At 36.6% G+C, this 23,020-nt stretch overlaps 4 protein-coding genes and 1 long non-coding RNA gene across 9 annotated transcripts in view; 1 reads left to right on the forward strand and 4 right to left on the reverse strand.

The window, feature by feature from the left end:
* Positions 1-212: 212 nt before the first annotated feature.
* Positions 213-3,105, reverse strand: LOC111804502 (nodulation protein H-like). 2 transcript variants are annotated; one of them, XM_023689331.1, is made up of 6 exons: positions 2,583-3,105; positions 2,095-2,324; positions 1,759-2,017; positions 1,141-1,320; positions 884-1,039; positions 213-752 (listed from the first exon to the last, which is right to left on the reverse strand). In XM_023689331.1, the coding sequence occupies exons 1-6, from the start codon at positions 2,610-2,612 to the stop codon at positions 585-587; spliced, it is 1,023 nt and encodes a 340-aa protein (XP_023545099.1). In that variant the 5' UTR covers positions 2,613-3,105; the 3' UTR covers positions 213-584. The 2 variants fall into 2 exon arrangements, with proteins under 2 accessions (XP_023545099.1, XP_023545098.1); XM_023689330.1 differs by lacking the exon at positions 2,583-3,105 and adding an exon at positions 2,421-2,500.
* Positions 3,106-5,053: 1,948 nt separating this feature from the next.
* Positions 5,054-15,763, reverse strand: LOC111803970. Of its 2 annotated transcripts, XM_023688598.1 has the most exons (13): positions 15,355-15,763; positions 14,918-15,019; positions 14,409-14,489; positions 13,350-13,459; positions 13,098-13,233; positions 12,819-12,917; positions 12,068-12,173; positions 11,878-11,988; positions 11,546-11,805; positions 11,306-11,482; positions 10,932-11,129; positions 5,614-5,940; positions 5,054-5,441 (listed from the first exon to the last, which is right to left on the reverse strand). In XM_023688598.1, the coding sequence occupies exons 1-13, from the start codon at positions 15,634-15,636 to the stop codon at positions 5,349-5,351; spliced, it is 2,082 nt and encodes a 693-aa protein (XP_023544366.1). In that variant the 5' UTR covers positions 15,637-15,763; the 3' UTR covers positions 5,054-5,348. The 2 variants fall into 2 exon arrangements, with proteins under 2 accessions (XP_023544366.1, XP_023544365.1); XM_023688597.1 differs by having other exon boundaries at positions 11,546-11,988; positions 15,355-15,761.
* A 456-nt stretch (positions 15,764-16,219) lies between these two features.
* Positions 16,220-17,166, reverse strand: LOC111804229. Its single transcript, XM_023688960.1, has one exon. The coding sequence runs from the start codon at positions 16,975-16,977 to the stop codon at positions 16,489-16,491; it is 489 nt and encodes a 162-aa protein (XP_023544728.1). The 5' UTR covers positions 16,978-17,166; the 3' UTR covers positions 16,220-16,488.
* A 993-nt stretch (positions 17,167-18,159) lies between these two features.
* On the reverse strand, positions 18,160-19,218 carry LOC111803162. Its single transcript, XR_002816345.1, has 2 exons — positions 19,041-19,218; positions 18,160-18,874 (listed from the first exon to the last, which is right to left on the reverse strand). It is a non-coding gene; the product is annotated as an uncharacterized LOC111803162 (long non-coding RNA).
* A 3,358-nt stretch (positions 19,219-22,576) lies between these two features.
* The window catches only part of LOC111803678, a 9,341-nt gene continuing 8,897 nt past the window's right edge, over positions 22,577-23,020 (forward strand). For 2 of the 3 annotated variants that reach the window (XM_023688189.1, XM_023688193.1), the window contains exon 1: positions 22,577-22,748. The gene's annotated coding sequence lies outside the window, so the exon portion shown is untranslated. Of the gene's footprint in view, positions 22,749-22,961; positions 22,986-23,020 lie in introns of all 3 variants that reach the window. The other variant, XM_023688191.1, reaches the window with a different exon arrangement.

Genomic DNA, 23,020 nt, shown 5'->3' on the forward strand with positions numbered 1-23,020 from the left:
TAATACCCATGAGGCTGTGAAGAAGATGTCGAGAGGGGAGAGACAATGAGACAAAAGAAATTCTGAAAAGCCCTTTTCTATTACACTCTACTCTCTTCCTCTCTGCTTGTTACAATGCTCTTGCTCTCTGCTTTTTACCATGAAAACAAATTAACAAAATGTTTTTACCATGAAAATAAATTAACAGAGTAGGATTGGCTGCAAGGTATGTCCCAAAATAGACTAAAGTTTCTCTGTTTCTTGTTTTGATTAAATTTTGGTTCTCAAGAAAACATCCTCAGTTTGTTTACATGCCTCTTTGTCAGAAAAGCTCATACTTTTGCAGATTGAATGAGACGATAACACTATCACAACAGTTGGCTAACATTTACAATTCAGTTTGGTCAAACAGACTATAAACCAAAAAGGGTTGGTCCTCAATCAGTGAAGGCTGATTGAGAGGGGAGAAACAGCGGTAACACTCCAATGAACATCAGGCAAACACAGTCCAAACTGGTTAAGCAAGCTTCTTTGTTTTGGGAAGAACTGGCAAGGCATTACCCTTTCCAACCATCTCAAACGTCGAGCAAAAAACGATATATACCTCAGTAATCTGCGTGAAGAAGATGCTCGTAAGCAGTTCCGTTCAGAGTCACCTTAACATCGTCCCAGTTCTTGATGTAATCAGACAATTGTCCTGTGTGTATCTTCACTTGGCGGCTTCTTAGTTCCATTTGTGGCAGATTAAGAAACTCTTGTACATCTTTCAGTTTCTGCAACAACAATGGTGGATTTGATTTGACCGTCAAAAACAAAGCTTCAATAGATGAGGGAAAAGCCAATGCAGTAGAGTTGCAATGGGTTAGCACCAAGCAATGAACAATCCAAACCGATTAAGTCTCACCGTTCGATTATTGATTAGGTCCTCGTAGTACACAATGATGTGCCTTGTGTTACCAAAGTACTCCAAGGCCTTAGAAATTGTTGCCTCCATTCCCTCCAGATCAGAGATCAACGATGTCGAATTTATGACAGGCTTGTACTTCGAAAGTGCATCGGCCTGAAAGACAGTTCAATCGGCCATATCTTTAACACCCGAGTAACAGAAAGAAAATCGAGACAACAATAGCAAGTGAGAAAGAGAGGGCAAGGGAGAGAAACCTCTTCTAGAGAATGCACATGTGATTTGTGGGTTCCATTCAACATCTTAGCATAACGATCATAGGAATTTGCAAGAACCGAAACAATACGACGTAGTAGGTTTCTTCGGAAGATAAAAATTGTAGAAACACCTCTCTGGTTGAAGTAGTCTGCTATTTCTTCATGATGCTGCATCAATCCCTATTCAAACAAAATACCATAAGCTACTACCTCTTCCAACCATCAAGTGAAGCCCTCAGTCGAAACAAATTAAACTGGGAATGAACACGGTACTATGTCGTGCAACTACATGATTTTTAGCACGGATCAGGTTGACAACATTCCACATAATGAGATGCATTTATGAGGAGTAAATTAGCTCGTTACGTTTTAAAACACGTCTGCTAGGGAGAAGTTTCCACACCCTTATAAGAAATGTTTCGTTCTCCTCTCCAACCGAACAAGCATCTATAGTGTCAAAATTTCATTTCTCCAACCGAACAAGCATCTATAGTGTAAAAATTTCATTACTAAGCTTCAAAGATTACGCATACTAGGCACACACATTACACATAGGTAGAAGTAGCGTCTATAAGTTTAATTCTCGAACACGAAAAATAAAACGGGACCCTTCGTTACCTGATTAAGCATCCATTTGAAGCCAACGGCTGCAGAGCAATGGTTCTTAGAAGCACTACTGAGCCAGTCCAAATTGTAAATCCTATCCAGAGTCTGTACAATTGAGGTAATATTTTTTCGCCGATCCAAAACAGAAAACACCTCACCATTAGAGGAGACATTAACATGACTGTTCAGAAGACTCTCAAACCAGCCACTTCCGGACCGCTGCATCGAAACGATTGCAAAGAATCTTACTGGATTGTTGAAGCATTCAGCCCTGATACAACACAAAAGCTGAGTATTGAGTGATCTTAAACATTTGAAATCATGATTAGAAGCATAAATTTCAAATACCTGCTAAAAGTTTTGGGTCTTGGATAATGCTCACGAGGAACTTTTGTTAGCCTAATACTTTTTTCAGGATAGTCAGCGATTTGAACCCTCAGGAATCTGGCCTTGGTGTGAGTGTTCAACTGCTTCACACAGATTGAACATATGGAAACACTACAGACCATTGCAAACATCAAAACTGCCATCCTCAACAACAGAGGAGATTTCTTGGGAGGTTTTAGAATCAGAGTATCCTGGGAAACCATGAAAGAGGAAAAATACGTTACAGTTCGTTAAGCTCCCTTGAATAACAACGGAAGCTGCATGAATTAAAGAACGAAAAAGATGACCTTCACAAGGCAAATTGTTCGGAAAACTAAGAAAACGAACTTCTTAACCTCAAAATAATCGAACATTCAAACTATGAAACCTAGAAGAAAGGAAAATGTTTTGAAACCAGAAACTCTCGATTTTAAAAGGTAAAGTGTAGACAAAGAAGAAAGATAGAATACCTGGGTGAAGAAACAGATACTTTCGGCCATGGGTCTTACAAGAAAAACAGCAAAAAAAGGGAACAGAGGTCAAATTTTGGGACCAAACCGTCAACCCTGTTCGTCTACTAAGCCCAGCGGCTGCCGATTTGCTTCAAAAATAGGCAAGAACGAGACCCAAAGAGAGAGACATTTGGGTTTAAGGTGAAGAAGATAAATTTGGACACGTGATGCACAGAAAGCAAGAACAAGAAGAAACGAAGCAACGCGTAATTTGAGGGGCTCCGTCTGCATTCAAATTCCAAACAAAAATTGAAATTTTGTTAATACTCCGTACGAGTTATGGTGTTGGGTTCCGGCAAAATCTTACAAATCTTTAAATCAAAACTTTTGTCGTAGACCCAGACGGCGTAATGTGGAAAAGAACCGATAGATTTACCAAACACTAAACGAAGTGCAGAGGCGCGTCAAAGAATGAAGGTGGGGGCAATGCGAGTACCCCTTTGCTACACTGTAATGCCTTTTTCGTTCCAAATGGATAGAAATAAAGCAATGGTTAAATTACAGATTAATTTGTTGTTAGCCACAGTGAAACCCTGGGTGTGACGCTATAATTTAATGCATCGAATCCCTTTTCCCAGAAAAATTTAAAAAGGACAGTCCAGAGAGGCAGGTCCTGATCCCTCCCATTATTTAACACTGGATATCATTTGTTTATGCTCAATCATCTCACTACTATTCTTCCCTTTCTGTTTTCTTCTTTTACAATGTTTTTTTTTTTGAAAGTTAGATTCTCTGTAAATCAGCATCGAACATGGCATCCCATCTTTACCACCATTATTTCTATCATTGATATTATCTTTTAAATATCACCTATTAGAGAGAAAGGAACCAAATATTTCTTACAAATATGTGAAACTTTTCTTTAACAAACACGTTTTGAACGTGTGAGGATTGACGGCCATAAGTAGCAAACAAAAGCAAACAATATGTTTGACTTATTACAAAGGGTATTAGAATCAAACACCAAGCTGTGTGTCAGCAAGGACAAACCCCATAAAGAGTGAATGTAAGATCCGACATTACGTAACAGGTCAACCGACAATATTTGATTGTGATGGATAAAATATAATGCGGATGTTACTTAAAAATAAATTTATTTTTACTAATGTCATTTCTCTTTCCTTTTATCTGTTTATTATTTATTTGTTGTCATGATGTATTATATAGGAGAAAGATAGTTTGAAAAAATAATGTTAGTAATATTGGGAGTAGTCTTGATTGGAAGATAACTAAAAAAGGATGAGCACCAACCATCATTAACCTCAATGAATGCATGCACAACAACCAATTCTTGTAACCATCATTCCCCCATGCTTATGAGTGCTTCTCAAAACACCTCATTTTCTTCAATTATTTCTTTTGAACAATGTGTTTATATTATTTTAATTAACTAAAATAAAGCTCAATGCCTATAAATGAGATAATAAAACAATCTAATTCAATTTTTCCACGTAAACATGTTATGATATATTATATTAAAGAAAAATGATAACAAATGTGACACATTTTTTTTATATATTAAATCGAAGCCAATTTGTCAATTCAATTATTATTATTTACCAAATTTTAAACTCTATAATCTATCCGCCTGCAGGTTGCGTTGATTATTTTTATTTTTATTGTTGACTTTTAATAAACCGTCTTATGGCAGTTGTGATAAATAATTTGAAGTGGATTTCTTCAAACAAAGCATGGCATGATGCTTGTATAGCTTTGTTTTCTAATTTTAAAATTATGGGTTGAAATTTTGTAGCCTTTCCTTAAAAGTATGATAAACTCCACAATGGAAAATGGTATTTATAAGGTTAAAAGAGGGAGTGCCTTAAAATTGAAGCTTCAGAATGAAGAAAGTTGGTGATCAAAACGTGCACCCCACGCTGATATGATCATCAAATGCATAAAAATAAACCAAAGTGGAAACCCATTTATGCCAATGTTCTGACTACTGAATTANTTTTTTTTTTTTTTTTTTTTTTTTTTTTTTTTTTTTTTTTTTTTTTTTTTTTGCCTAAATATGTGACAGATGGATATGAGCTCTTTTTAAATTAATGCGTCTTCGGAGAATCTTAAGAGGGTGCTCGTTCTTCACTGTTTGTGCACTTTTGTTTTATGAGCTCTAACCTTTTTTGCTCCATAAGGGCTCATCTCCCTAAATATGACCCCAAGTCCCACCACCTGCTATAAAGAAATGATATAGAGATAAGTGATAAACTATTAGCAAAGATTTTACTGTTCGTACAAATAATACAATATCCATATTCAGTTAGTTTCTTCATTTTGAAGATATTGTAATCTACTATATCAACCAAATTTTAATGTCAATAATATCCAATAACTTAGTTCTAAGAGTTATATCACTAAGGCTTGAGTATTGAATAAATCAAATTTGAAGTTCACTCGTATCAATATTGTTCCACAAATCAAATGTGTTACAAGAAGAAGAAAAAACATCTTCTTTACAGTTGTGATTGAAATCCATTGCTATGCACATTCAGATCTAAGTTACATATTCCCGAACTGCTCGATTACACATCCACCAATCCCATAAATATAATAAAAGAACCCAAGGGACATTAATCGTTGGACGGACGTTTATATACATTGGAGCTCTGGCATATACAGAGATGGTATACAAGTATTTTACACAATGAATGAAATAATGTCGGGCAAATAATAAACAAATGAACCCCATCATAATAAAGCTACAATTTTTTACATGCCAACTTATGCAAATATTTGCTGGATGACCATCTCTGCATTTCCATTATACTGTGCAAGAAGATGGATGGCATCAGCTCTGGGCAAAGCAAGAAACTCCTGAACCAATGCACAAAAACTTCGCATCATAAATATGGAGAAAACCTACAACAGAAGGACTATAGAAAACCACATTTTTTTCTACCAAATTTAATTTGTAAGAGCACAGGGAAAATGAACCAGACCATATAGGAGATGATAGAAGTTCATTGTACAAGTTGAAATTACCTACCATGACTTTAAGAATTGCATTTTCGTCACATGCATCTCTAGATGACGCTTGCGTAGGACTGCTGCCATCTCCTGTGGTTCTTGCACCCGAAGATTTCGCGACTTGGGAAGAACCGGGGGTGCAACTATCTGAATTTGATTTCAATAGCCCAGCGGAAGTAGAAAGCAGAGGGGGATTAACTTCCTTCAAGGAATCAATCTTTAAAAGACTTTCAAACCGATCCTTGCACATTTGAAGTTTAAACCATTCACTATGAGAGTAAAGTGTGGTCTTCATCAACTTCATTAGTTGTGGTTCTTCAATACCAAGTCTCCTACCAAAAGCAACCTGTCAAAAAATGTAAAATTTTCTGTCACGTTGCTATATATTTACAGATACCAGCGTATTCTGTTCTCTTCCTGATAGAGAGAATTTTGGAGGTTACAAGGTTTATCTCCTGGGTCAATATTCTAATAGAGAGAATCTTGCATTTACACTTCGGAAGTGTGTAACAGAAAAAACAGTCCCATACGATTTGTGGTCTACAAATGGAACCATTACAAACAAGAAGAAAAAAAAAGCTGTATCTAAAAACTGTTTAAAATCTAAAAAATGATTGTTGTACTTTCAACATACAGCTATAATGCCTCATGCCCAATACTTAGAATCTGAATTCGGCACCTAGTTTTGCGGCTGTAACATTCCTATGATCTGGACATGCCATGTAATGCCTTGAGCTCAACCTGATGTGTCTTGAGCGGCTTTTGAGATTGAAGAGTAACTCCACAAACCAAAATGGATCATTTCAACATATTTTGTACTCTCTCACATGATTTCTAAGAGAAACTTATACACTTGACCTATCACATAATCACTCTAATCTCAGTGCGAACTCATCCATGCGTCCCTTCACCTTGAAGCCCACCAAGATCCGCTTTGTGCTCCCCCCCTCTCCAACCTCGAGAGTCATAATAACAGCTTTGAAACATCAAGTTCTTTAAAACCAAAAGTTATCCCAAAATTAATCCCAAGGCCAGAATGGTGGAAGGATGTCCAGATCTAGATTACAAGAGAAGGACTCATGAAAAAAGGATAACTCTAGTCCGGACATTGGAAAGGAGATTCTAAAAGCTGTTAGACAGACTAATCTCCCGCATGACCTCAATATCTTTGCCCAGTCTTTCTTGGGAACCAAACAAATAAAAATGTGTGGGCTATTTAAATATATACGATACATGGGACAAAGTTCTAAAACATCCTAAATAGATCCCTTTTAAGCTAAATTCCAATTTCCAAGTTTGAAGCTGTTACGATTGATACAATGCCACCACAAGTGTGTGTACATACTTTACACTCATGTCAGAAACAAGCAGCCATATATGGAACCCACTAACAAAACAATGGAAAAGAAAACAATTGAAGGCTAACCAATTCAAATTATTTTTAGTTGTTGATTGAATTTCTCTTTATGCATTTTTTTTCAGTTTTCGTATTTATAAGAAGTCCTCCACTTTCATTTCTCTTTTTAGTAGTTCGTATGTTTTAGGAGGACAATCCACCATGGTTGAGTCATGATTGAATTGATGAAGTAATGGTTATTATACAACTTGTATAAATATTCATAAACATCAATGAAGATGGTACCCAACAAAACTTCAATTCAATCCTAGTACTTTAACTCAAAAGTATTAAAATTCCCTCTATTTGAGTCTAACAAATTATTCAAAATAGAGTGAAAAAAGAGCTACTTTCACCCTGACAAACACCTTGTACCTCCACTTATGAGATATAAGTAACTTGATTGCAGACCTCGGACCGCAACAATTTGGTATCAGAGTGCAACAATTTGGTATCAAAGTCAACAGTTATGGGTGAATCTGTTCAAGAACCGCTTACCAAACTCTTCAATTTACTCTTATATGAACAAGAGGCTAATCAAGCTGTTATGAGAAGGTTGAACAGTTTCATGTCAAATTGGATGTCATATCTTTTGACTTTGAAGCCACAACAAAGGGCCTAACGTCTTCCCTCGCTGAAAGTCAAGCAAAAAACAAGGAGGGATAAAAGGGATTTCTCGGACAACCATTTCTAAAAATTTTGGAGAAAACTTGATTGTATCAAAATTAAGGAACTTAAACTTCCCTCGCTTCAACCCCTTCTCCCTTCTTTCTTTCCATTTCTTCTCTAGTGAGTCGTTTTACTAATGGTTGGTGTGTGAATCTGCAATTGGTGAAGTGCGTTTGTTATTCCGACTGGTGGTGGCCCTTGAATATATTTTCCTTTCGTACAAGCTAAAATACTCATTGCGGTTATCCAGTCCTGTGGCTAGTGGACCTCCCCCTCAACTGATATAGACTTTTGCAATTTGCTCATAATTTTGCAATCTGCTGAGATACAACTGAATCTTCTAATTTTGAGTTAAAATTTCAGCTCTTGAAATTTGTTCGAGTTCTCTCCCACTGAACCCGTTTGTTTTAGCTTGGTGAGCTCCCCCAATTTATTGCTTTGGATGGGAGGTCCAAAACTGCAAGTTGCATTGGTGGACAAACTCTGTCCAGGTGGGATTCGAAGTATCCTATACCATCTGTAAAAATCATAGTTGAGCAATTCTCTTTAAGTGATAAGAGGCTAAGCTCACATTTTCTTCTAGATGTCAAAAAAACTGTTGACAACAGCTAATCCAACCCAAGGGGTCATCCAACCCATTGAAGCAAAGGAAAGTCAAGTTCTGTGTACTTTGGTACAATCAAGTTTCCTCCTTAATTTTTAGGGGCTCCATAATTTTTAGAAGCCCCAGAAATTCCATCATCTCTCATTGTTTTGAAATAGTCAGACCCTTCTTTGTGGATTCCAAATCAAGAGATATGGCATCCAATTTGGCACGAACCTGCTCAACCTTCTCATTACCGGCTTAATTGCTCTGTTGTTCAAATGAGAGTAAATATAAGAATTTGATAAGTTGTTCTAGAACAGATTCACCCATAACTATTGGTTCTGATACCAAATTGTTACGGCCTTGGTCGAGTTATGGATTTCTTGTAAGTGGGGTACAAAGTGTTGGGTGAAGAAGNTTTTTTTTTTTTTTTTTTTTTTTTTTTTTTTTTTTTTTTATCTATTTGAATAATTGTAAACCTCAAACAGAGGGAACCAAAATGTCTCTGAGTTGAGTATTCAAGACTGAATTGAATTTTTTTTCTTTCTTTTTTTTTTTTTTTTTTACCATCAATAGATGTTTATAAATATTTATATAAGTTGTATAACAACCATTGCTATATAATTGAATCGTGACCCAACNTTTTTTTTTTTTTTTTGTACCATCAATAGATGTTTATAAATATTTATATAAGTTGTATAACAACCATTGCTATATAATTGAATCGTGACCCAACCATGGAGGATAATTCTCCTAAAACAAAAGAAATAACTAAAAATAGAAATGGACGTATAGGACTCCAGATAATACAAAAACTAAAAAAAAAAAAAAAACATAAAGAAAATTTCAACCAACTAAAAATAATTTGAATTGGTTAGCCTCAATTATTCTTCTTTTCCAAGTCATCATTGGTGGGTTCCATACATGGTTGTTGCTTTCTGCCACGAGTGTAAGTGCTATTTTTCATCTTTGGTTCACAACCTAGCCTACAAGAGTCTTCAAGATAGAGTGCAAAAAAAAAAAAAAAAAAAAAAGGACCAGGCCCTTCTAGTCCTCATTAATCGCTTGTGCAGAAAGAATGAAAGAAGTCATGAATCACCAATTCATTCATAGTAATTGTGAAACTAAAGGGGTGGCTATCAGTCTCCTAACAAAAAGATATCCAGCCTCAATACTTGTTATTAGGGCATTGCAGAATGATTCCTGGAAGGGCTGATGTTTCAAGCGAAAAGCTAGAATCTCCTAGGATATTGCTGCTAGGGCCTTGCTCCGATCTTGGTACTTAGAAAGAAACAATACAGACTTCAATGGTATCTTGATTTTTAAGTGACTACAACATCAAAATTAGATGCTTCCCAAATGAAGCCTAATGATTTTTCTTGATTATTTAACCATCCCCAGGCGAAACCTTTAGTGAGATAGGGTATATTGCAGAAAAATGGTGGGGAGGCAGATTAGGGAGGTGCAATGGTCAACCTTCCAAAGAAGATGGGACCCTTCTTCCAATAGGTTAGTCAAGCAAACATCCACTCCAATGGCTCCTAAAGAAAATGTTCAAATTTCCACTAAGAAACAATACTAAATGAGAAAATGAAGGTTTCTCTGCCTGAAGTCCCAAAAAATAGTCGTTCTCTCTGCCCCTCTGTCCAAAACATTCATCCCGATATTTAAGGAGATAGACGAGATAAACACTCAAACATGAGGGCCTTCTAGAAGATATAAAGTAGCTCCCACTAATATCAAACATTCCCTTCTTCGTCATTAAAAATACATATATATACAGAGAAATCCACCATCTGTACATTGAAGATGCGTTATGTAATATGGTTGAGCTCCAACTCTAAAACCCTCTGTTTGACCTCCTTCCTCTGTGGCCCAACCGAAGAATTCAGTAGAAAAGAGAAAGGAGACTCCCAAGCTTAAAGCTCCCACCTTTTCTCCGTGCTAATTACTCTCATCATATGCATATTCTCTCATTAACTTCTCACTTCTTATACGCTCACTATTTTCTCTATTTGCACTCCTTTTTCTTACTAATCTCTCTCTACAAATGCAAACAAGCATGCACTTTCTCTTAAGTAATTTTAACCATTTTCATTTTAGTGAACTAATCATTTGAAAAACATGTTTATTTGAATCAAAGAAATACTTCTTGAAATTATAATTGAAATAATTTTGGCTTTTTTTTTTACAAGGAAACTTAAATTCAATATCAAAGAGAGGATAATAAAAAGGGGGAGAGGACAGATCCCCAACAACCCAAGGGGACTACGAAAAGGCTTCCCAAATGACAAACATACGAACAAAAGAGTACCAATAAAAATCACTTGAAATAGAACACCAGCTAAAAGCAGAGACTAACAAGAAAGTCTTTGACTAGTCTCTTCCCCTTAGACGGTCCTCTAATTTCTTTCAAACCCGATTCTTTCTAATAGAACAAATTTTGATTAAAATATTGTTCATAAAACATCCTGAGTTTGCATGGCCCATCGTCAATAAGAGAACATACTACTAGCCTGTTTATAAGGGCAAGATCCAGAGTTATCAGCAATAAAAATGGTTGAATATTGGTACCTAAAATAATAATTTATATTGAAAAACACTTTTTCAGAGTGGATACGCCTTTCCCAAGAATTAAATTTAATAAATCTAGGGTGGGTTTCATTATTAGTAAGTTGCTCCATACCTGAAGAGAATTAGCAAGAGCATTTATAGGGAAGCCTTTCCCAAGAATATCTTCGTTGGGCAGGAGCAAAGCCAACAAAGCCTCCTTTAATTGCTTCAACAAGGAAGGATCATCAGCGGCTAATGGGCCTAAGTGAGTGCATGCGACCCTCAAAGCACTAGAATAATCACCGGAACTAACCAGCTTCAAAAATTCAACCTGAAGCCATAGGAACGTCAAATAAATTGAAAAGAAATATGCAATAATTCTCATCAAGCCGCAGACTCATGTAAACTTCCAAGATCCATCAATGGTGACTAGCTAATAGTGTAGCAAGCATGACGAGTATAGTATAAAAGGAAAACTCACACTTAACCTCGTTACAACCAATTTACCTGCTTAAGTTGGAATAGGAGAATAGGATTTTGTGCAAAAAACTTTGGATCCACGGCATTAATTTCTTCCACAACCTCAGCAGCCAACCTTTTACTTGCCAGTTCTCTAATGCCCAAGACAATCTCATATTTATCATCCTTGCCAGTAGATTCTAATGGTAAATGTTTTTCAAGGTTCTGCAGAAAAAAGTTCAGTCAGATTGTTTAATCAGATGAATTAAAATATAGTCATGGATGTACCTGTTGTTCATTAGACATGGTCGTACTGGCCACAGTTGTAGTGCTAACTTCTTGTTTACTGCATCCACTGTAAGACAAGTCACGAAGTTCTCTATCATCATGTCTTCCTCTCCATCTCTTTCGCTTGCTCCTTTCTACAATCCCACGGTTCTTGTTTACTTGTAATGTTCTTGAATTTCCCACATGAATTGAATCACTAGTGCTACAATCTTCTCGATTGGACGTTGGCACCAATGAATATCGTAAGTCAGTCTCGGTACCTTGAGAACTAGTCACATCAGCAATATTTTCAGGAGAACTATCCACACGGGAATTGTTGACAGAAATTTCACCATCCGAAAGTTTACTGGTTGCATAGTCGACTTCAAGAGAGCAATTCCTTGATGAACAATACTCCAGCTCAGATTGATCAACTTTCAATGAACTAGAGCGATTCTGCATCCCTAATTATCAAGAAATGACAAACAGGTTTAAAAGGCATACAAGCTTATTGATAAAAAGGGATAAAAGTTTGAGTTTCACCAGAGAGAGCCCCACGACCAGAGTCCACAATTCCTCTGTAGATGCAATACTCACGAACAAGCTCATCAAGTACAGAAAGGTCCAATTTCATCCGGCACAACTCATTCTGCGATATGTATGTAAAACTCATAATCAATGAGACCATCATGAAACTGAAACAAAATGAACAATACTATTTTAATTGACGAGATGATTGGAATCAAATGTCATAAGCACAAAAACACAAGAGAATAATGTAAATAATATAATATTTTAAATAATTAAAGAAGAGGTAAATATCAATACAACTGAGTAGATAGAACCATTCTTCATGCTAGAGAAAATCAAGAGATAAAGAGTGAGGATTCTACAGTCGGTAAATTTCAACAAAATTTTCAGAACAAACAACAAACTGTCTCCAAACTCTGAACAGATTTACTTCTACATACACTAAATTTTCATATGAACTATGGTCTTGCTCTTGCCTTGCATTTCTCAATGATCCCACTTCCCATCAACCTTATATTTCAATATGAAGAACCATTTCTATCAAACAACCCATCAAGACAGTGTCACATCCTCTGTGTCCCATGCTAGTACCAATTACAAGCACGCTGTCCAATGAGGTTATGGTTCACACAGTCTAATGCAACATAAAGCAGCATAAAGTACTTTTAGCAGCTATACCCGAGGATTTGTACAAAAAGAACCTAATAACAGTGAAGCATAGACCAGAAAGGATAAAATTATAAGCCTTCACGTAGATGCTAACCTGGAATGCATGAAATAAATCACCTTTGGTGAATCTCAAGCTATCAATTGCCCCCTGCCTTGTTAGCTCTACGGCATGTGCAAGAGCTTGAATGTCCACCTGTACTCATATTAAGATCAAAAAATAAGAGGCGAAGAAAATAACAACTCCTGGCAGCTAGTAACCATACACATGCAAATAGGAGCAAACTCTCACGTTGTACCACACCACTAGATGGAACTAACTAGAAGCTCAAGTTTTTTAAATGAAAATTCTAATTAAAAAAATCAGGCATCTCACCTCATCAAATGGAGGTGCTTCATGCAGACTCTCCTTGGGCGTGGCAGGTGGATCACGTTCATCTAGAAGCAACCTCTCAGTGAGATCTGATATGGGAGACAACACGCCTTCACGAAAGCAAAAACCTTTATGTATGCTGCAAGAAAAGGCAAAGAATAATATAGGAACTTAAATTTTAGATTCAACGAAATTTTTATCAACTGATCTATTATGGGTGGGGGACAAGAAGAAAGAAGAAAATGAAGAAAAAACCTTATCAAGTATCTCAAAGTCATTGAGAAGACTGGATCATATGCCTGCATATGAGCTCGTAGGACCGACGACATTAACCCAGCAATATCAAACCTCCTACTTTCACACCACTGAAACATGAGAAAATGCACCTTCAGCAGAAAAACTAAATGCAGTTCCCAATTCCACCCTGTTCAGAGTCTTCAGACCACTGAAAGAGAACATATTGCCCCTAGAACTAAAAATATCGAGTTGAAAGATGTTCTTTGAGAATTATGTTGTTCAGACTCCAAAGGATAAATTTTGCAACATATTCAACTTGAAAATTTTCAAATACACACAACATAAACATAAAAGAAAAAGCAACTATGAATGAAGATATGCGAATTCACATCTCAAATAAAAATTAATAATGTTTATTTAAAATAAAATAAACTGTTCTTTATGAATTTCCAAAGGAGAACAACTCTGCTTTAAAAATATGCAAAGAACAAAAAAAAAACTTGATGACTCCAAAATTTTCCCTATGCTTTTCAAATTAAGAAACTATTTTATAAGATTTAGATTTTCTAGGAACCTCCTACACACATTCTGTTCAAGCACCTTGACAACAATATACAAGACAATTCCATACCCTACCCACCCAGAACCAAGGAATTCATATTTATTGGCAAAGAAATATGTACTAGGCTTATAGAATGCCCTGAGAGCCTTAAACAGAGCCCATTTTAAATGTGTCGAGTGAAAAATAACGTGAAACATTAAACTTCAATTTGGCTGTGCTTAGTGAACCCTAAAAGTGGCCAAATCCCAAGAAATTAATGGTCCACCTTTTCCTTATAATTTTGTGGTGATGAGAAAGTAAGGAAAAGAGGAAAGTTCTTGATTAAAAAGGAAAGGTTGCCTTTACATCTATTTGAAATATAAGACAGCCAAATATTAAATGTGCATTCCAATTATCAAGAACAGCCATATGTTACTGGGTTTCCGGAAGGGTGCATAGTCAATATCCACTGAAACATCCAAAATACCGAAGGTAATAGTCACCAATGTGATATGAGAGAAAATAGTAATATCCACCTCATATGTCACTGGGGATGTTTGATTGTCCTTGTCATAAATGAAGGCAAGAAGAACGTGCTTGAACTCCTCATACGCCTCCTTCAACATAAATAAAAGAGAACTCAGCCAACAGAATAAGCAGAAAAGTTGCAGAATCTGATTTAAAAATAGCACAGTGGTTTCTTCCCCCAAAGAATTCAAGACATTATGGAACAATATTATGAGGTAGTCAAAAGTTATTCTACGGTGCTCTTCTCTGAGAGATGGTTGGACTTTTGGGTTTCTAAGGTGCTCTCTCTCTCTTCTTTTTTTTTTTTTTCACCTTTCTGTAGCTACAGCTACTTCTTTATTACGCCAACTAGAGTAGAAAAAAGATGGCTTATGGCACTTCCTCTCGTACTTCTCATAATTCAACCGAATTTTTCTTTCTTTGAAAAAGACAATAATTCTTTGCTCGATCTGATTACCAGAGAATATTTTCTTAAAAATATCAATTCGAGCAAACCGAGAATGTGTGAAATGCTTACCGGGTATGCGTCAAGAGCACAAGGAGCGAGCACTGTCCGAATGCATCGAATGGCCAAAACACGATCCTCTGGAGTCCCTTTCCTCAGAAGCTCAATAAATTTCTTTATACAATAAACACAGAAAGGGAAACGAATCAACTAAAAAGTTCCACCATACTGGTAATTGAAAACAGAATACATGAAAGGATGTTCCCACTGATTAGGATATTTAGCTACCAAACAAACGGACTCTATGTTTCCAGATTTCCAATTTCCGACGAAGCATGATTAAAAAAATGGAAATATCCCGTAATTAGCCTAAACAATAAAAATCAAAAGATATCGCATGAACAAAAAGAAGTTGCACATTCAACATTAGGTACGAAGCATCAGCGAGAGAGAGAGAGAGAGAGAGAGAGAGAGAGAGAGAGGGATAGGGAGAGCAGAATAAGTGAAACCTGCTTCTGCAACCGGAACAGTAGCCTATGATCATCCAGAATGAAGGGTGCATGAAGACGGAGGAGATCGATGGCGCAGTCAATATCACCGGACTCCAAAGAGCGTCTGATCTGGCGGATGATCAACCTGGAATGGTAAGAGGAGGAGGAAAGCGAGGAAGGGGAAGGGGAAGGGGAAGAAGGTGGGGAGGACGAAAAGGAATCCTCAATCAAGTTCTCTGATCTAGCGAAGTCGATTATTAGGGCATCGAGAGCTTCCCAGTTCAAAGGGGTGGAGTCCATTCGGAAGGAAAAGGCTAAGTTTGTGGATTAGAGGATATGAGTTTGCAATTTGGAAGAGAGGGGTCGCGTTGGCGTTGGCGCTGGCGCTAACCTTGTGCGCTCCCTCTGCCTCTGCCCAAAGGCGGCGATGTTGAGATGCAAAATCCAATGGAATTTGAAGGCTATATTAAATGCCACGTGTGCTTTACGGGTTTAAACTGCCAGATCGCTTTGCCTTCCTCCTTTTATCATTTACGTATTGCACGATATCTTTCACCCTTATTTATCACGAGTTATCACGGACTTGTTTGAACAAATAGAATTTATTTAATACCCATTTAATTTATTTGAACCAAAAAAAAAAACTTCATACATAAAAATTTCAAGTGTTCGAACAACAGAATTTAATGGTCAATTTAAAAAAAAAAAATTGATAATCAATTTGAATCATGCATGTTCTTGTTATATGATATTGTAATTAATAATGTTGAAGTTTTTCTTTAAAGAATGAGATTTCAAACTGTAGGAGATGAACAAATTAATTAAAATTTTGTAGTTCAACAGAGAATAGCTAGAACTATGAATGTTTGACCCGATCCAGAAGTAGATCCAAATATTTTCCTTAAATGAGTATGGGATGGAAGAAACAAAGGCATTCAGGCAGTAAAATAACGAATCTGGGCCAAGAACGCTATAGACATCGAACGCATGCATGATGTTAGAGAGAATGGAGCAAGCAACACAGAATTAATTGCAAACAAACATTCAACAAATTTGTACAGAAACAGCCCAGCTGATATACCAACACCATCATAAGAACCATAAACAACAAAAAGAAAAAGGCGCACAGTTCTAGTTGAGTTTCTGATCGATCTACGAAGTCATGTCAAGATGCGATGACTTATCATGGAGGGCCAACTTGGGCATTTTGCCTTGATTGTTGTCGTTGTCGGTGCCCGTGCCCGTGCAGCGCCCATCAACAACCGATCTCTTGAGGCTGAGAAACTCTTTCCATTTTGGTAGGCCTTTCGGGGGCACGAACGACGGCACTACAATAGCGTCGTCGTCGTCGTCGTGAAGGAGAAGCTCATCTCTGAGAGTGGGCAACAATTTCCCCTTGAAGAAGAGCTCGTCGGCGGCGGTCATTGTGTGATTACTGGGATTGGTGAGTGCAGAGAATTCGAAGTCGTCGGAGGCCGAAATATTTGGAGGGCTGTTTTGATGTTGACTGATATGGGTGTTGGTGTTGGTGTTGGTGGGGTGATGGGATTCGACGAAGTCATTGGAAAAGGACAGTCTTGGGCTCATCGGCGGGTAGTGTCCCTTCTGATCTGGGCTCTTGTACGAGTCCAAGCAAGCCATTTGGTACTCTCACAGAGAGATCAGAAAGGGCAGGGGAGATAACATGCATGCTTGCAGCCTGTGTTCTCTTCTTGTATTTATACGTCGCCCATCGCTGGATCCAACCACATCCACTATTCACCTTACTTTCCTTTATTTATCAAACTTGTTTAGGCCGCAGCAAAATTAAAAACAACATTAAAGAGAGAATCTAATGAGGTAGATGGATATGAGATTTTGACTGGCAGGTTGAAATAACAGAGAATGAGCTGGCCATGCCAATGGACCATGTGGAAGGACATTGCTTTCTTTTTAATACAAGTCACATTTAATTAACCAGACAGCCCCCTACTTGGCTTCTCTTTCGACTAAACAAATCAGCAGCTCACTGAAATAAAGCCCTGCTTTTTTTCATATAAAGGCCACGGATTTCTATATTAGCCTTGATTATTTGTTTGTTACAATTAATTAAGAGTTTCCCCAGTAAAGCATGTAGCATTCTCTAGCTTATAGCGTGTTTCGCATGTGACAGAGATTTTAATGATCTTTTTACCAAAAAATGGTGGTAGACGACATATGGTTGTCGGTTCTCGGTTGTCACTCACATGGGTTAAGGCTTAAGAGACTGTGTTATTGCTATTAATACTGAGGGGCGACGTGGAGATCGGGTCAACATATTACAACTGGTCTACACAAGGCACATTACATACTCTATCAAATTTTGGCTCTTCTTTTTATGTTTGTTTGTGGGATGATTTTGTTTCCAACCCATAAAAAAAAAGACCATCTCCCTATAATTTAGGGTTTATTAGAGAGACTAATTGAGTGAAGATACAGCTTAGTACAACATTAGCATCGTAAAATTCAATGGGAATGCGTATTATTTCATCTACCTACATTTAACTTATTTAACTTTGTACTAGGTAATTGTAATTAAACTAAAGTTTTCTTCTATTAGATGTTACTTAACAAAATTTGAACCCATGAATCTGACCTATGGAGTTAATTCAGATAAAAAAATATACCTTATAACATTGGTACTGATCTTCAAATTTCTCGAGATTCAAAATTGACTTTAGGTAGATATTATATTTTAAAACTAGTTAAGTTATACTCTGTGAAACAAATCAAGTGGTGTTTTGTGAACTATTACTTCATCACGGTTACCTTTTCACTTGCTAAATTTTTATCAGGAAAGAAAAATGACCCAAAATCATAAAACACCACATATCTCAGCATTCCATTCATATGGCAATAGCCCGTGTTTACTAAACTAAACTGGAAAGCTCTCTCCTAGGTACAAATCAACCAACATACTTTATAGTTGAAATGCTAAATTGGTAGCTAAACACCTTATCAAGCACAGGATAACGTATTTCCCGGCCATTGTAATCCAGTGTTATGGGCCAAAAGATGGTACAACAGGAAAACCTTCTGCGTTGTCCTCAGAAGGTGTTCCATCATAGCAGACATCCTCACAAATTTCAGAAATCTGCAACACGGTCTCTTTCCAAGTTCAGCAATTGTAAATAAAACAAAGAAGCGACACTAGGATGCGACTTTTTTGTTCTATAGGAAAAAGGCCAACTAAAATTCAGGAATAATTATTTGGGACTGGTTTCCTTGGCAAAATTTATATCCATCAATGCGCATGAAGATCAAAGAAAGTAGTAAAACACTTACATTAACGGGCATCTAAGCAATAACAAGCCCACTACTTCCTTCAATGCTTTCGAGTGTTACCACTTCACCCCCAACAACCATGTTGATTAAGATCCCATCTACGTAGAATCGCTAAGGAAGCAACTCTTGTGTATGAAGAAAACTAAACTGCGCAAGCAACTCATATTATAATCCTTGGCAGTATAAAAGAATAACCTGAGGTTGAGCAGGTAGTCATGCGCCTCGTATACGTTTCCTGCAATAAAAATGACATGAAGTTTAGAAACAATGAATTTGTCACAATAATCAAAATCTGCTTACGAATTCACTTCAGACAACTTTTCAAATGTCTAGTTTTAGGAGTTTGCTTAAAGAATGATCAGTACCACATCAAAACAGGAAGAGGAAGGCAGGCGTCTTACCCATTGATATAGTCCGAGGCACATTTTTACAAATTATCAGCTCAAGATCCTGTAGTCTGAAAACTACACCTTCTGGAAGATCCCACATCGGTTGGAGATGGGAACGAAACACTCTTTTATAAGGGTGTGGAAACCTCTCTCTAGCAAACGCGTTTTACCGTGAATCTGACGGTGATACATAATGAGCCAAAATGGACAATATCTATTAGCGGCAGGTTTGGGTTGATACAAATGGTATCAAAGCCAAACACCGGGCGGTGTGCCAGCGAGGACACTGGCCCCCAAGGAGGTTGGATTGTGAAATCCCACATCGGTGGGAGAGGGGAATGAAACATTCCTTATAAGGGTGTGGAAACCTATTCCTAGTACACGCGTTTTAAAACCGTGAACCTGACGACTATACGTAACAGGTCAAAGCGGACAATATCAACTTCTTTGTTGGTAGGGCAGAAAGAGGTGACTCCACATAAGCCAGAAGTGGAAGGCAGGCGTCTGCAATCATGTGAGATTTTCTCCAACTTTCTCAACCTCACATTTGTCTTCTAATAGAGATCTGAACTTTTGGCTCCACCTTCATGTTGTTTTCTGAAATTTCTCTAAAATCAGTGCTCGGTCTGCTTCAGCAAGGTCACTGTACTGAAGATGACAAGCAATAAATACACAGCATCAATATAAGTCAAAAAGTAAGGCTTATCCATTCAAAGCATGGTTGCTACCCCATATGTATGCCAACATGAGTAACGTATTGACAAGAAGGAAGAAGACAAAATGTACTCAGTGTAAGATTTAAATGAGAAGGGGTAATTTTCCCTTGCACAAATAAGTTTACGCAAACTTGTTCCTAAGACCGTATTAACCATAAAGTAAAAGTAAGTGAACAAATGACAGAAAACAACTGACCCACACAGGGTCAAAACGATATAGCAGTATTCAAAAACTGGAAGATGGAGGATACTGAAAACAATAAATTGTATAGGGTGACCTTGTCATCCAGTCAATTGATATTCAATCAACACTTGCCCAGAGTTAATGTGAGCGATTGCCCAGAATTGATATTGTTCCACATGGCACAATTACCATCCGTAATGGTTAGTTTCACCACTTGGTTTCCTTTATCAACTGAAATACAATAAAATAAGGTCAAGCGTATTAATGTAAGCGATTGCCATTATATTGATAGCACTCTACCAATCAAAGCATCTCATCCATAGAACTAGGACCCGGATGGACAATACAACCCAAAGAGCTGATCCTGTTCAAGATAATGTCATGACTCCTGATCCGAGCGTCCTATCATATTGACAATTCATACATTGAAGATCAATTCAGGCAAGTCGTAACTCCGAGATTAAATTATTCGTTAAGTGGCGCAAAAGAATGCATCCATCAGGCTCAGGCTTGAGCATTTCTAGACCAATTTCCCGAATTTCACTTGGAAGAGCTTTTATTGAGCAAAAATAAACATACCAAAGAGGCCAAAGAGATGTATTGGAGGTTGGAGACGGAGGAGCAGATAGCGTCGATCTCGTCGCGAGAACTGCAGAGCACGATCATCCGCAAGGACGGACGGCGACCGGCCGCGTCCAACAAACCCACCAACATTTCCTGCCAAACAAAGTACAAGTCTACAAAAATATCAACCAAACATTACAGTGGAATCCCAGAAATGTGTACGAGCATAGATAGAGAGAAGGCGACTATCTTAAACTAGAGCCTGTCAACGGCAACATAAAAGTGGGCAGACTGAGAAAGTGAAACAAAACGAGGATCGATGAATATAGAAACACGAGATAGCATAATACAAAGGATGGAGGAAGCTATACCAGTACCTGAAATTGAAAGATGGGCGAGAGGGAGGCGAGAGGTTTTCGATTGCATCAATTGCCATGGTCGCTGCGGGCAGCACAGCGCTCTCGCCAAACTGCTTCCAAGCTTTAGGGCTGAAGTCTTTCTTTCCTGAATACACACCTCGCGCGCTTCGCTTCTCCCATTTGGAGGTGCACCTCGCGCGCTTCGCTTCTCGCAAGAATCTGGGATTTCCAAGCTTGAGGGTATATTATTTTTATTTTTATTTTTATTTTTATTGTTATTTTTATGTCCTCCATTATTTTATAAATAGGAATATAAGCATTCACTGTTATTTATTTTTCACTTTATAATTAAAATATATCAAAATATTCACAATGAACACATCTTCGCGACTAACTCGATATGTTTTCCATTAATGTATGTTTCCACTAACATATAAAAGTAAACTCTATTTAAATTGTATATTATATAGTTAAATCGTGATATCATTTATCTTAATTTTTCTATATTTTGACGTTCTAGTGGATTTAAGCTTGATGTTCCCATCTCAAAAAATAAAGAATGTATTTTGGAATTCATCCACTACATTTAAAAAAGTATATACCCAATAAATTTTAAACTAATTGGAATCAAATTCAAAATAAATTGAAAATTTTAAAATTAAGGTGATATAGACCACCAAACGATAAAATTGAAAATTGAATAATTATCCTCCTATTAGATATAAATTTAAAATTTACGTGGTTGGTTAACTATTAAAAGATGGCAATATATCAACCTAAAATTAAAAGCTTAAGAATTAATTAGATGGAGTAAAAGAAGTGGGTGGATTCTCACTTGAAAGTTTATATATTTGAATCCATAATCTCACATATTTTATCAATTAAAATAAAAATTTTAAAGAAAATTAATTAATAGGTAAGTTAAGATTTTGAGATACCTATTAAATAAAAAAAAATATTTTTTTTTCTTTTTCAATGAAATGTTTTATCTAAATTATGGACTTTAATGAATGAATTGGAGAATAATGTCATTTATCTATGATATATGAGAGAGTGGGCATAACACACAACTTAAAAAAAAAACAATAATAAGAATAAAGTATTATTTATTGAAATAAATGTTTAATTCGCTTAAAAAATCATATATTTTAAATTAAATAATCCTTTTGTCAGTACAAATTTTATGATTTTGTTATCTAGTACATTAAAATTTAGAAACTAAATTCAAAATTTTGAAAGGTACAATAAAATTTAGATTTATTTTTGTTGGCTTCAACCGTATAGCGATATATTGGCCAGTTTGATCTTTAAAAACACTAAATTTGTTGTTAATTTTTATTTCCCCCTCAATTTTTGGAAAAATAAAACAATGAAAACTAGTTGGGAGCCTTTCTCATCACGTTATTTATTTATTATTTATATTTTTAAAGAAAAGGGTTTAACAAAATAGAGAGATAAAATGGTTAAGAGAGGTTTTATTTTAAAACACTAGAAGGTTGGATTATTATTATTATTATTATTATTATTATTATTTGTTTGTGTAAGAAAATAGAAGATTGGCATAAAAAAATGAGATAAAAAAAGAAAGGGGGATGATTGTGAAGAAAATATGAAGTCATATAAATGAAAATCTTAAAAGTTGAAGGAATTAAATTTTGAAGGAATTGAGGGGCGAAAGTGATAATTGATATAAAACAAAGGGCCGACGCAGAAAGAAAAGAAAAAGTAATTGATTATTTTGTTTTCGTGGTTTTGCCTATTCGTTGCTTTCTCCCTCTTTTCTGTTCTCCACCCCCATCCTCCTCCTCCTCCGGGTTAGAGTAGGTTTTCTTTCATCTCACTGTAGACGTCTTCTCCACGGCGCACGTTAATCTCTCAAAATTACAGACTATTGGAGGTAAGTTCTTCCTTCTACTATCTCCCTCTTTCTTCGGGTAGATTCTCCTCCTCCTCTCCCCGTCTGGTATTACGATAGATTTTAGTGAAACCCTAATAGCAGGGCGGCAACTTCTGGCGCTCTTATTCATTTGATTGGTTTATTAGATCGGTTGTTAGTGAGCCTTCTGAATCTGTAATCCGTACTAATCTCTGTTTTATTTTTATTCATCAGGGAGGGGGAGAGTCCATTGGGCGTAACATTACCATTGTTTTTTTTTTTTTTTTTTTTTT

This window comes from Cucurbita pepo, chromosome LG10 (genome assembly GCF_002806865.2).
Source record: "Cucurbita pepo subsp. pepo cultivar mu-cu-16 chromosome LG10, ASM280686v2, whole genome shotgun sequence".
NCBI classification, from domain to species: Eukaryota; Viridiplantae; Streptophyta; class Magnoliopsida; order Cucurbitales; family Cucurbitaceae; genus Cucurbita; species Cucurbita pepo.